The sequence below is a fragment of the Podarcis melisellensis genome, assembly GCF_964234715.1.
Source record: "Podarcis melisellensis genome assembly, chromosome: 16".
In the NCBI taxonomy this organism is placed as follows: domain Eukaryota; kingdom Metazoa; phylum Chordata; class Lepidosauria; order Squamata; family Lacertidae; genus Podarcis; species Podarcis melisellensis.
The window spans coordinates 21,532,369-21,546,019 of NC_138533.1; the positions used below are offsets into that span (position 1 = coordinate 21,532,369).

The 13,651-nt window shown below is 46.1% G+C and overlaps 1 protein-coding gene across 1 annotated transcript in view; it reads right to left on the minus strand.

Moving 5' to 3' along the window:
- The window catches only part of TPCN1 (two pore segment channel 1), a 46,446-nt gene extending 34,605 nt beyond the window's left edge, over positions 1-11,841 (minus strand). Inside the window, exons 1-2 of the mRNA XM_081892636.1 lie at positions 11,204-11,841; positions 776-900 (exon numbers count right to left, since the gene is read on the minus strand). Of these exons, the coding sequence (XP_081748762.1) occupies positions 776-900; positions 11,204-11,300 (222 nt within the window). The 5' untranslated portion in view covers positions 11,301-11,841. The remainder of the gene's footprint in view (positions 1-775; positions 901-11,203) is intronic.
- Positions 11,842-13,651: the final 1,810 nt, after the last annotated feature.

Sequence of the window (13,651 nt, forward strand, 5' to 3'; positions counted from 1 at the left end):
ACTTGTAGGCAGCCCGTGAAGATGAACATTGGAAGATAAAAGAAAATACTTCCTTTATGAATAAAATGTGCTCAAATGTATGCTGGAAATGCAAAGAGAAAGAAGGCACCTTTGATCATAGGTGGTGGAATTGTAAGGTGGTAAAAGGATTTTGGGAAATGATATATAATGAGCTGGGGGGGGGGGATGTTGAAAATAACTTTTGTTAAAAAGCCTGAAGCCTTCCTTTCAGGAATTCTAGGTGCCGAAATCCCAGAGGAGCAGAAAAAACTATTTATGTATGCGACCACGGCTGTACGGATGTTACTGACCCAGAGATGGAAAGAAGATAAAGTTACTACCAGAGAAAAATGGCAGATGATGCTGAAATGGTTTAAATGACCGGAAGAGTCAGAAATTAGGAAGACCAAAATTTTAATAAGGAATGGGGAAAATTTATACCTTATCTTAAAGACCACTGTAAACTGTTAAAATCGTTAGTAGGATTGGAACAGATCTATGGGGCGAAAAAAAGGGAAGTCCAGCTGGCAAAGCACAAGTTTGCAAGCGCAGCACTGGATACAACTCTCTAAGAATGACAAATACAGCATGACATTCTCCTTGCAGGGACAGGAATAAGGAGCAAGGGGAAAACAAACAGCAAGCAGGTTGGGTGAGGACCACTGAAAGTAGCTGGAATCTGTAGTGCTTCAAGGTATTCAGTTTGTCAGCCATACACCCTCTTAATTTACACCCTCTCCTTTCTCTGCCAGCTAATGCAAAGAAAAGGGCCCACCTGGAGGTAAATTGCCGACTCCTGGTAGTTCATTTCCCAATTTTGTCCTCCGCAGCTCCGTCGAGGGTGGCAGTCCCCAGCGGCGGGGCTGGACGTGTCACTGACCAAGTCATAGTTGCCTCCATCTGGGTCAAAGGGGGGGGGGGAGAGAGAGAAAAGGTCTGTTTATTGTCACGCTTTAAGCCTAATAGGGCTTAAACGGCCTCGGCCCAGTATACCTGAAGGAGCATCTCCACCCCCATCATTCAGCCCGGACACTGAGGTCCAGCGCCGAGGGCCTTCTGCTGGTCCCCTCACAGCGAGAAGCAAAGTTACAGGGAACCAGGCAGAGGGCCTTCTCGGTCATGGCACCCTCCATGTGGAATGCCCTACTGTCCGATGTCAAGGAAATAAACAAATATTTTACTTTTAGAAGACATCTGAAGGCAGCCATGTATAGGGAAGTTTTTAATGTTTTAATGGCTTTATTGTGGTTTTATAATTTAATGGAAGCCGCCCAGAGTGGTTGGGGAAACCCAGTCAGATGGGCAGCAAGCAAGCAAGCAAGCAAGCAAATTATTATTATTAGGTGGAATTGCCAATCTTCATTCACTCACTTTTTATAAAGGCATCCACAATGACACCAGCCTGCATCCTTGAACGCTGACAATGCAGCTTGCTAGCCAGGGTGGAGGAAAGCCCTAAACAGCCTCGGCCCAGTATACCTGAAGGAGCGTCTCCACCCCCCCCCCCATTGTTCTGCCCAGACACTGAGGTCCAGCGCCGAGGGCCTTCTGGAGGTTCCCTCATTGCGAGAAGCAAAGCTACAGGGAACCAGGCAGAGGGCCTTCTCGGTAGTGGCGCCCGCCCTGTGGAACGCCCTCCCATCAGATGTCAAAGAGATAAACAACTACCTGACATTCAGAAGGCATCTTAAGGCAGCCCTGTTCAGGGAAGTTTTTAATGTATGACATATTAGTGTATTTTTGGTCTTTGTGGAAGCCGCCCAGAGTGGCTGGGGAAACCCAGCCAGATGGGCGGGGTACAAATAATAAATTATTATTATTATTATTATTATTATTATTATTATTATTATTATTTGTGTGTGTGTGTAAACCAGCCTAACGTATAAAGGTGAAATTTACACTCGTTCTTCTGCCCACTTTTGCCTCTGGCCACATCCACCCCCCCCCCCACAAAAAACCATTTCCCACCCCCGAGCTAAAGCCTTGCAAAGTTTGTGGAACACAGAGAGAGAAGCTGCGAGGAAACGCGGAACGATCCGCCGCACAGATGGCAACGCTGCCTTCACGCCCCCGTGACTTATCCCAAGAGGTCTATCCAAGCCAGCTGTCTCGCTTACGCCAGGCCTGTGGAATGATAGTTGAGGGATGCAAGCTTCTCCATTCATCTGAGCATTGGAAGCTGTTCTGGCAGGCCTCTAGATAGGAACAGCTTCCATATGCCGTCATAAAAAAGGAAGGGGAAAGCAAATGTTTACTAACTCACAATGTTCAGCTGGTTAACAGGCTGAACAAACCCCTGCCTTTGAGATTCAAACAAAACGTTACACGCACTGTTCCCAATTTAGGTCTCGGCGCCTAGCCACGTAGACCGTGCAATAAATCCGAATACTAAAATAAAATAAACTGCCCATATGATGGAGCACGAGATGGAGTAATCGGTGGAGGACAAAGACAAAATTATCATGTCACTGGGCACTACTTCTTTCACAGTCCCTGCACAGAAACCTCCAGCCTTTTCCAATTGTGTTCTGAGACTTTCAGATACCTCATCACTCCCAGTTAGGACTACTGCATTTTATTAATAGGCAAAGCAATCTTTTATCAACTTAGGTATTTCATAACACTACTTGATTGTAAAAAAAAAAAAAGCTCCAAAGCAGTTGCCAAAGAGGAGCAGGAAAGACAAAATTGTGAAGAGAACCAAGCCTTGCTGAATATCTGGTATGGTTATTGTGGCACAACCCTTCTAGCAAGTGAAAATACAGTGGTACCTCGGGTTAAGTACTTAATTCGTTCTGGAGGTCCATACTTAACCTGAAACTGTTCTTAACCTGAAGCACCACTTTAGCTAATGGGGCCTCCTGCTGCTGCCGCGCCACTGCCACATGATTTCTGTTCTCATCATGAAGCAAAGTTCTTAACCTGAAGCAATATCTCTGGGTTAGCGGAGTCTGTAATCTGAAGCGTATGTAACCTGAAGCGTATGTAAGCCGAGGTACCACTGTACATGCAAACAGATGGGGAGTACTTGTAGCTCGCAGTCAGAATTGGGCAGCCAAAGTAAGCAGGAATTCTTCAAACCTATGCAGAAACGATTGCCAAAGGGAAAATATAATAGTTTCTGCTTTCCAAATGCAATCGATTCTGTCCAGCATACACATTCTCTTTCTCTCTCTGTCTCTCTCTCTCTCTCTCTCTCTCCACCCTGTACTAAATGGGCCAAGATTGGGCGGGTCTGTCAAAGAGAGATCATGCAACAGGCTTGCTTGTCTCTGACACTGCAGAGTCAGGACTTCTTCTTCAGAACACACACAGAGGAAAGACAAGATGACAGAAGCAGATCGACCTGTTTGAAAGCAGTTGTTTGGCTGACAGAACCACAACACAGAGATTTATTTTGGAAAACTCCCATGGCATCTTTCAGGATTTAAACTTTCAGGGAGGCAGACACCAAAAAGGTAGCTATAGATATAGATATTTTAAAACAGTTTGCATCTCTTGAGGCATTAATTCAAGACCTCCCAGTTTTTTGCTCTGTCCTAAAATCATGTGCTCTAAACCACTGAGCCTCTTGGGCTTGCCGATCAGAAGGTCAGTGGTTCAAATCCCCACGATCTGGTAAGGTCCTGTTGCTCGGTCCCAGCTAGCAGTTTGAAAGCATGCCTAAAAGTGCAAGTACATAAATAGGTACCGCTGCAGCGGGAAGGTAAATGGCGTTTCCATGTGCTACTCTGGTTTCACCAGAAGCGGCTTAGTCATGCTGGCCGTGACCCGGAAAAACTGTCTGCGGACAAACGCCGGCTCACTCGGCCTGTAAAGCGAGATGAGCGCCGCAACCCCAGAGTCGTCTGCGACTGGACTTAACTGTCAGGGGTCCTTTTCCCTTACCTTTTAAATTCATGAAGATGCATATGTTGTTTATATGGAATTCCCAATTCATTTACTCAAACACCACTCTAAAGATCTATCCCAGCTACAACGGTACACTTCCAAGGCACATCTTTCTGTGGGGATGTTTGCAATTACAGTGGTATCTTGGTTCTCAGACTTAATCTGTTCCAGAAGTCTGTTCCAAAACCAAAGCATTCCAAAACCAAGGTGCGCTTTCACATAGAAAGTAGTGCAAAATGGATTAATCTGTTCCAGACAAACAACCCCTAAAACAGCCATTTAACATGAATTTTACTATCTAACGAGACCATTGATCCATAAAATGAAAGCAATAAACAATGTACTGCAGTCACGCAATCAGTCAATCAGTAGCTGAACTGTCACAAAAACAAAACAAAAAAGAGCCACAAAAACAAAAATGCAAAACCAGACAGACCTCAGAGTAACACTCAAAACGGATTATGTTTGGCTTCCAAAAAATTTCGCAAACCGGAACGCTTACTTCCAGGTTTCCAGTGTTTGGGTTCAAAGTTGTTTGAGTACCAAGGCGGTTGAGAACCAAGGTACCACTGTACAGACAACTTGATTCCTTTGCAAGTCTATTTTTATTTCATTTATTGTCGGCCTAGTTTAAATTCTAGTACAGCAAGCCATTTAAGACTCTACACACCCGCTTCTTTGAAAAGGTGAAAACTCCCTGGTGATTCAGCACATGTGTTGTGTTTATAGGACTATGAAGTAAGGCTATAATATGCAATACAAAGCGAATGCGTGAAAGAAAGCCCTTCTCCACACAGGAACCCAAAATGCTTTTTCTGTGCAGCCTGAGCAGGAGCAATGAAGAACGTTATCATTAATTGTTGTAGCTTGTCTTCATTTACCCCACCTCACTGCCCTGCTCACAGTTGTGAAGAATATCCCTACATTATGAATGGTCTGTGTCACCATTAAGAAAAAAAAGAGGTTAGAATAATAGGCCAATAGATATGATCAACAGGCTTTTCTTCTTTGAGTTTCCAAAGTTCTAACCTAGCTCAAATCTATCATCTAAACTTGCCAGATATTTAACTGCGAATCAATCACAGTCAATCATTTGAAAAATAAGACTTTAGAGCTGTCTTGCCCACCCCTCAGTGGCAACCAAACATAACCTTGGTTTCAGGAGCCATTTGGTGCCTTAGCTTATACAATGGTAGCTCGGGTTAAGTACTTAATTCGTTCCGGAGGTTTGTTCTTAACCCGAAACTGTTCTTAAACTGAAGCACCACTTTAGCTAATGGGGCCTCCCGCTGCTGCCATGCCGCCGGAGCACGATTTCTGTTCTCATCCTGAAGCAAAGTTCTTAACCTGAAGCACTATTTCTGGGTTAGCGGGATCTGTAACCTGAAGCATATGTAACCTGAAGCGTATGTAACCCGAGGTACCACTGTATATCTGAGTTTCTAACACTGGTATGACTAGATGGGCTGTTGCTTTCATACAACAGACCAAAATCCATATTCAGCTGTCCTTGAGAACTTTATCCAGAATACATGGGAAAAGATCCTTGCGTGCAGAGGCAGCAAGTCCTGGGCGCTTTCAAAACACTATTCTTCAGTGCATTCCATTGCTATGGTTGAAAAATAAAAATAAAAGGAATTTCCCCTTTTCTGTTTTGCACTGAGGGATGGGCGGGTAGCAATGTTAATATACGCCTGCTATCGTTAAACTGCTCCGTGTTGTGGGAACAGGTGGTTGTGAGACGATAAAAGGTTTTCAAAGCACTAGGAGACATTCAAACTGCAGTTCTGAGATGACAACGTGTTTTGTTTTTTTAACTGCGTCTGGCTGCTTTTCGCTCGTCGACGCTGACTCGGAACATTTGACGCACAGAGCGGAACAACGGCTGGAAAACAAACAGAGATTAGATTTTCATGGCCTCCCAGGGAACGCATCCGTTTGGCAGGGTTTGATTGCCATGTTTCTGCTTCTTGTCGGTTTTCAGGGCGTTTTGGATTTATTTTATTTTTTTTAAAGAAAGAGAAAAACGATGGGTTTGGCCAGCATGAAAGCAAAACATGGGCCTGCTGGATTTAGTTGCCTTAGTCACTCTGGCGCTCGTAAGAAACTCGTTTGCCCAAGGAGGTGCAGACAGAAGATTCATCCTGCTGTTGGTAGCCCTCCTGCCTTGAAATCTCATTTTGCCCATCCCAGTTCCATACGTAGTATTGTATAAAAACCAAACAGAAACATCTGTCCAGTGGTTAGAGCTGTGGCTGATTGCTGCTGCCTTCTCTTTTATCCTTCCACTTTCAGTGCCTGAGGGGTTCCAAGCGCAAGCTCCTTCCAAGTTGAGCTTATGAGCCAGAACACTGCATTTCTGTGCTTTTTGAACAGGAAGGACATGAAATTAGTTTGGGAAGCCTCGGTACTTAGAATCCACGCCTAACTCTTTTGTGTTTGCATGTGTGGTGAATACTTCTAAAAAACAGCTGATAGTCTGAACGAAAGCTAATATTAGGTGTACCTTTTGGAACTTAGCCAAGAGGGGATAATCCAGGCTAGTCCCTAGAATGTCTCCTCCTCCTCCTCCTCCTTCTTCTTCTTCCTCTTCTCCTCCTCCTCCTCCTCCTCCTCCTCTCTTGCACTCCATTCATACTGGAACAGGGCCTCCTCGGTATTGGCTCCCCATGTGTGCAACCAGGGCCAGATTTAGGTTTGATGAGGCCCTAAGCTACTGAAGATAATGGGGCCCTTTATATGTCCAGCTGTCCTTTGTCAACAACAAATTGTCGCTGTTTTTTCTGTTGAAAATATGCTATATGTCGAAACAAAATAAGAAAAATCCTTCCAGTAGCACCTTAGAGACCAACTAAGTTTGTTACTGGTATGAGCTTTCGTGTGCATGCACACTTCTTCAGATACGTGCGCATGCACACAAACACGGCTACCTACCTATAACTAGAACTACCTACCTGTAACTACCTACCAGACAAACACGGCTACCTACCTGTAACTAGAAATATATGCTATATGGTAAGGTCCTCCGTGGGACATACCAGGAGAGGCGGTCCCATAGGAACAAGGGTCGTAGGCCGTACAGGGCTTTAAAGGTCAAAACCAGCACCTTAAACCTGCCCCTATACTCCACCAGGAGCCAGTGCAACTGGTAAAGCACTGAGTGAATATGCTCCCATGGTAGGGACCGCGTAAGGAGTCTCGCCGCAGCATTCTGCACCCGCTGGAGTTTCTGGGTCAGTCTCAAGGACAGCCCCATGTAGAGGAGTTACAATAATCAAGCCTGGAGGTGACCATTGTGTGGATCACAGTGGCTAGGTCAAGGCGACAGAGGTAAGGAGCCAACTGCTTAGCTTGGCGGAGATGAAAAAATGCCGCCTTTGTTATAGCTGCAACCTGCGCCTCCATAGAAAGGGAGGTGTCAAAAATTACACCCAAATTCTTAATGGACAGCACTGGCACTAACTGTGCCCCCACAAGAGATGGGAGTTGGCCCCCCAATCCCATATCGTCCCGACCCAGCGAAAGGACCTCTGTCTTCGAAGGATTTAACTTCAACCGGCTCCCATGTAACCATCCAGCCACAGCTTCCAAACATCTGATCAGTGTGTCCAGGGCAAGTCAGGAAGGCCATCCATCAACAGATAGAGCTGGGTGTCATCAACATACTGATGGCAACCCAAACCAAAGCTCCAGACAAGCTGGGTGAGGGTGCGCATAAAGATGTTGAAAAGCATCGGGGAGAGTATTGCTTATTGTTTATTTTACATGTATTTAGTAAACAAAGCTAAAAAAGAAAAGAAAAGTACCACATGATATATTTTTTAAAAAATCCCAATACATCACAAGTATTAGACTCAAAATATCTGAGAGGAAAAATTAAAGCATGCTTAATGTGGTTTACATATTACATTATAGGGAAGCATTTACTGTAATATTTGTAAAATATTAAATGCTTTCCTCACATTGTTTACATTTAAGGGGGACATGCAATGGAGCCAAGTTCCCTCCTGTGTTTTCTTGCCTCTCAAAACTACCCACCTCAAACACACACACTTGCAATTGTATTCCTAGTTTCCCATGTCCACAGCTTTAGAAGGGAGAGGAAGATAGTTTTTTATTTCTCTCTTCTTCCATATTCAGTCTTTTCCACATCTCACCTCATTTCCAAGATCCATTCTTTTCTTACAAAACATTGTTCCACTGGTTTCTCTTCTGCATACAATCCCTATTGAGAATGCTACTGAGAATTTATCGCTACCCTTCCTGCAATCATGTCCCTGTGATTCTTCTGAACCTAGATCTTCGAGAGCCAGTGTGGTGTAGTGGTTAAGAGCGGTAGTCTTGCAATCTGGGGAACCGGGTTCGCGTCTCCGCTCCTCCACATGCAGCTGCTGGGTGACCTTGGGCCAGTCACACTTCTGTGAAGTCTCTCAGCCCCACTCACCTCACAGAGTGTTTGTTGTGGGGGAGGAAGGGAAAGGAGAATGTTAGCCGCTTTGAGACTCCTTCGGGTAGTGATAAAGCGGGATATCAAATCCAAACTCTTCTTCTTCTTCTTCTTCTTCTTCTTCTTCGGCATGTCTAGACCCCCACTGCTAATAGGCCTGATAAGCGAAGATATCTGTTCACAGCAGCATCAGCTGGTCCCTATCTTAATTGCAACCAAGTGCTCCAAGGCCCTCAGGTGCTTGCCACACACTGGATTCTGTTTATATTTTGAGTCACTCCTAGAAAAGTGGACTCCTTCATTCATCACAGTGAGCATGGTAAAAAGGTAAAAAAGATAAAGGACCACTGGACGGTTAAGTCCAGTCAAAGGCGACTGGGGTTGCAGCGCTCATCTCGCTTTCAGGCTGAGGGAGCCGGCGCTTGTCCACAGACAGCTTTCTGGGTCATGTGGGCAGCAGGACTAAACCACCTCTGGTGCACAGAGGACCGTGACAAGTGCCAGAGTGCACGGAAACGCTGTCTACCTGCCCACCACAGCGGTACCTATTTATCTACTTGCACTGGCGTGCTTTCAAACTGCTAGGTTGGCAGAAGCTGGGACAGAGCAATGGGAGCTCAATACAGTGGTACCTCGGGTTATATACGCTTCAGGTTAAATACGCTTCAGGTTACAGACTCCGCTAACCCAGAAATAGTGCTTCAGGTTAAGAACTTTGCTTCAGGATGAGAACAGAAATCAGGCTCCGGCAGTGCGGCAGCAGCAGGAGGCCCCATTAGCTAAAGTGGTGCTTCAGATTAAGAACAGTTTCAGGTTAAGTATGGACCTCCAGAACGAATTAAGTACTTAACCCGAGGTACCACTGTATTGCAATCTAAGAACATAGGAAGAGCCTATTGCATCAGGTCAATGGTCCATCTAGTCTAGCATCCTGCTCTCAACACTGGCCAAGCAGATGGTTGTGGGAAACCTACAAGCAGGACTCGAGCACAAGAGCCAGCTGCCTGGAAGATCATTCCATCAAAAGGCAGAATAGAAAGCTTCTGAAAGGTAAATCAAGAACGAGCACGCACAAACCTATCTATTGTGCAGGACCACGCCAATGTGAAGTTAGGATTCACTTGCTATGACTCCCTGACACGTGCACACAAAAAACGGTAAGCGTGCAGCGTCTGCTCTCTATGGACCTCCCCATAAGGCAGCTCACTATTAGTGGCCAATCTAGGCATAGCACAGGAAGATACAAAGCTTTGGCCCATCAAACTCAGTACAGTGGTACCTTGGTACTCACAACGCCTTCATTCTCAAACACCTTGGTTCTCAAACTCAGAAAACCCGGAAGTAAGTGTTCCGGTTTCCAAACTTTTTTCGGAAGCCAAACATCCGATGCGGCTGTCAGCTATTATTTCCAGGGCGCCTGCACCAATCAGAAGCTGTGCCTTGGTTTTCAAACATTTCGGAAGTCAAATGGGCTTCTGGAACTGATTAAGTTTGGAGCTTTTGTTTTTGATATTTATTTTGCATTTTTGTTTTTGAGGCTTTATCGATTAATTTGTTTTTGTGACTGTGTGATTGATTGAATGACTGCAGAAATGAATGAAAGCCCCCCACCCAAATAATAACTATCATCAGTGCAGTTGTTGTTGTTGTTGTTGTTGTTGTTGTTGTTGTTGTTGTTGTTATCATCTACAAAACTGTCTTATTTATTTTATAGTACAGTACATTGATTATTACTTTCATTTTATGGATCATGGTCTCATTAAATAGTAAAATTCATTTTAAATCGCTGTTTTGGTGGTTGTTTTTAAAAGTCTGGAACGGATTAATGTGTTTTGCATTACTTTCTATGGGAAAGCGTGCCTTGGTTTTGGAACGCTTTGGTTTTGGAACATACTTCCAGAACAGATAAGTTTGAGAACCAAGGGACCACTGTACTGTTTACACTGTCTGGCTGCAGCTCTCCGGAGTTTTTGACTGGGGTCCCCTTCCCATCCCTACCCGGAGACACCAGGGATTGAAGCTGGGACCAGAATTCTGAATGCAAAACAGACAGTGGAGGCTAGAAAGGTAGAAGGCCGAGAGACCAACAATGAGTGAAGCCAGAGCAACTAATGGCAGGCAAAACCACCCCCTTGAGGGCAGGAGGGTGAGGGCTGGCTGAAGGCAAACAGGCTGGTGAGGCTGTGTCCCATTTGCCTTAAAGGACCAGCCTCTATCGAGTAAGCAGATGTTCTACCATGGAGCTGCAGAACTTTCCCCAAGCTATGGGCCTTTGGGTGCTCCCATCGAGATGTACACCATTGGGGAAAGGGCCTTTCTTGGAGCAGTGCCTTTAATTTGGAACACGCTCCGCAAAACTGTTTACCTGGCATCTAGTCTATTACACTTGAGCCAAGGGGCCAATAATCCCCCTCTTCCCCTGCCCTGCCCAGGCTTTTAACTGGTAAGGAAACATCAATTCTGCTCATCATTAGCATGGTTCTGCATGTTTTTAATTTTGATTTGCCCTTGCTCAAATTGTTTTCGGTTGCCCTTGCATCCTGAGATCTCAGCAAAATCTTGATATAAAGCTTCGTTTAAAAAGTAACAACTTGTCATACATATCTGCCCTACCCCTAAGCTGTGTGCGGACCATAAAGTTATGCTTCACCGTGGCCACCAAAGATTCCAGGGAACTGTAGTTTGTCAAGGGCGCTGGGAAATGTAGCTCTGAAGATGGAGAAACCACAATTCCCAGGATCCTTTGGTGGAGAAAATGAGCTTTAAAAAGTACAGTGTGTTTACGCAACTGCCAAAGGACACCAGCCTCGTTGCAGGGGATGCAAACTGTGCAGCAAGTAAATGAAGGGAGGGAGTTGAACTTACTTTCGCTGGGTAGCCCCTCCGGATCGGGACCATGACTTCTGCCCTCATCCAAGGTGAGAATGAGGGGGACGTCGTCATCTTCCGGATTCACAGCCATCCCCAAGAAGACTTTTGCTTTGCTCCAGGAAATCCCTTTAAACCCCGGCTCTCGTCGCCGCTTCGTCCAAGATCAGGCGCATCTTGCAGACCTGAGACTGTCCCGGCTGCGTGGAGGAAACGGCACCCATCTCGGCGGAACCCTGGCCCGCATCGTGGAGCCCCCACCAGGTCCCCCGCCTGGCTTTTTGGGTGCTCTTGTTGCCAAAGGAGCGTCAACTCTCGACTTGCGCCGTCATTCACTTTCCGCGCAAAAACGCCTCCGCCGTCGCTGCTGCGTCCCAAACTCAGCTGGCGTCTGTCTCTGACCTCAGCAGCCCTTCCGACTTAGGAGGAGGATCATCCCTGGAGGGAAAGGGAGGGAGGCGGGGAGAGAAGTGAGCGGAGGCCGAGCGGAGGCGAACCAAAGAGATGGTGCTCGGCTTTAGCCGGCCCGGGGCCAGCCAGCATCGCTAGGCGCCTCTCTTCCGAATAGCGCCTCGGTGGTCCATCGCTGCGCGCAAAAAGCAGGGAGATCCCTTTCAAAACTTGGGGAAGGGAAAGAGGGGGAGGCCTCTCGCAATTGCAGCTGGACTATCTTGTTTCCGCCCACCCTGTTTTCAGGGCTCGCTCGGTTTTGCAACGAGATCCCCCCCCCCCTTAATCCAGTATAATAAAAGCGCAGGGGTCTTTTATTTTGCACACTTTACACTCAACACACTAAAAGCTGGGCTGCTGTTGTTGTTGTTGCTGGGGTTTTTTTTTGGGGGGGGTACCCTTCTCGCCAACACTGTCGGGTTTCGATTTTGCACACCCTCAACCTCCTCCTCCTCCCTTAACCAGATGTTAAAAGCCACTTTGGGTAGCCACTGTTCAATTTTTGATTTTGCACCCCCATCTCTTCCTCCTCTCGACGTCCTCTTTTATTAAGACGGAATTGCTTCTTAAGAGGCTCTTTTTTCCTTTACCAGCCAAACGATGCCCTCTTAATAATAAAGAAGAACGCCCTCTAAGCATGGGCAGAGTGCCGCCCAGCCTTCGGCACTTTAAACACCTGGATCGTGTTGCCACCACTTCAACTCCAACCTCTGAACCCCGTTTGGTATATACGCCATTCTGTCCCGTCCCCCCAACTATATGATTGCCATTTATTCTTACTATCAGTTATGGAAGCTCGGAACTTTTACAGCGCATAATGCGGCTCAGCCTTCCTTGCCTGCGAGGCCGCTGAAGGGGAAGGGGCTCTCTTTACCTTCCCCCTCCCCGATGTCCTACTTCTTGCTACCGGCGGAAGCAATTCCTAGGCCTTTTTGGAAGGCGGGAGTATTGGGACGACGACGACACGGGACACGATTGTTGTCTGAAACCGCCCCCTTCCCTCGCTTGTCGCTGCCGCCCCTCACCTGGCCTCAGGGCGGCCCCTCAGGCCTGAATACCGCTCTTTTAAAGACCGCGCCACACGCACATAAAATACGCAAATAAAACAAAACACGCCATATGAAACTGCGGGGAGAGGAACACCTTCCTAATTGCCCTAATTTTGGGGTTTTTTTTCCTCGTGGTACCTTTGCTTTATGAAAGTTGAAAGCTTAAAAAAATCATCTTATAGTGTATATAAAACAGAGAGAGCAATTATAACAACAGAGGTGGGAAACAAAACTCTAAAATAGGCACGTGGAGTGAGTACAGTTGCACATGGGTTAAAATAAGAAAAGTTCAAGTAAAGGTTATCATTATCAATGATTTTATACTTTTTGTGTTATTTCTTTGCTGGACCATCTTCCTTGTAGTGGATCGGTGGCAAAGCATTTGTTTTGCATGCAGAAGGCTTCGGGTTCAATCCCTGGCGTCTCCGGATATGGCAGGGAGCAAGAGGGATCAATGGTCTGACTTTAATAACAACAACAACAACAACAACAACAACAACAACAAACTTAGTTGGTCTCTAAGGTGCTGCTGGACAGTTTTTTTATTTATTTCGACTGCGTCAGACCAGCACGGCTACCTACCTGAATCTAGAATAATGATAATAATAAAAGGCAGCACCCTACGTTTCTACGTAAGTGGAGTAAGGCTAACTTCACGTGCCGGGCACTGCGATCCTATATATGACAACTAGGAAGAAGACACCATTGGTTTCACTGGCGCTTACTCCCAAGTGAGTGTTTTTCAGGATTGCAGCCTCCGTCTAGAACTGCTGCCCCAATCATCATAGGGCGGGATATAAGTAGAAACCGGAAGTTGCTTATGCACTTCATGATGGTTTACCTCTATATCCCTCGCTCATGCCCTCTACGTACAAGGAAAAACAACCCGTGCGCACGCACCATCCGCTTACACGGCCGCAAACTTTTTAGCTCCGCCCTACACGCG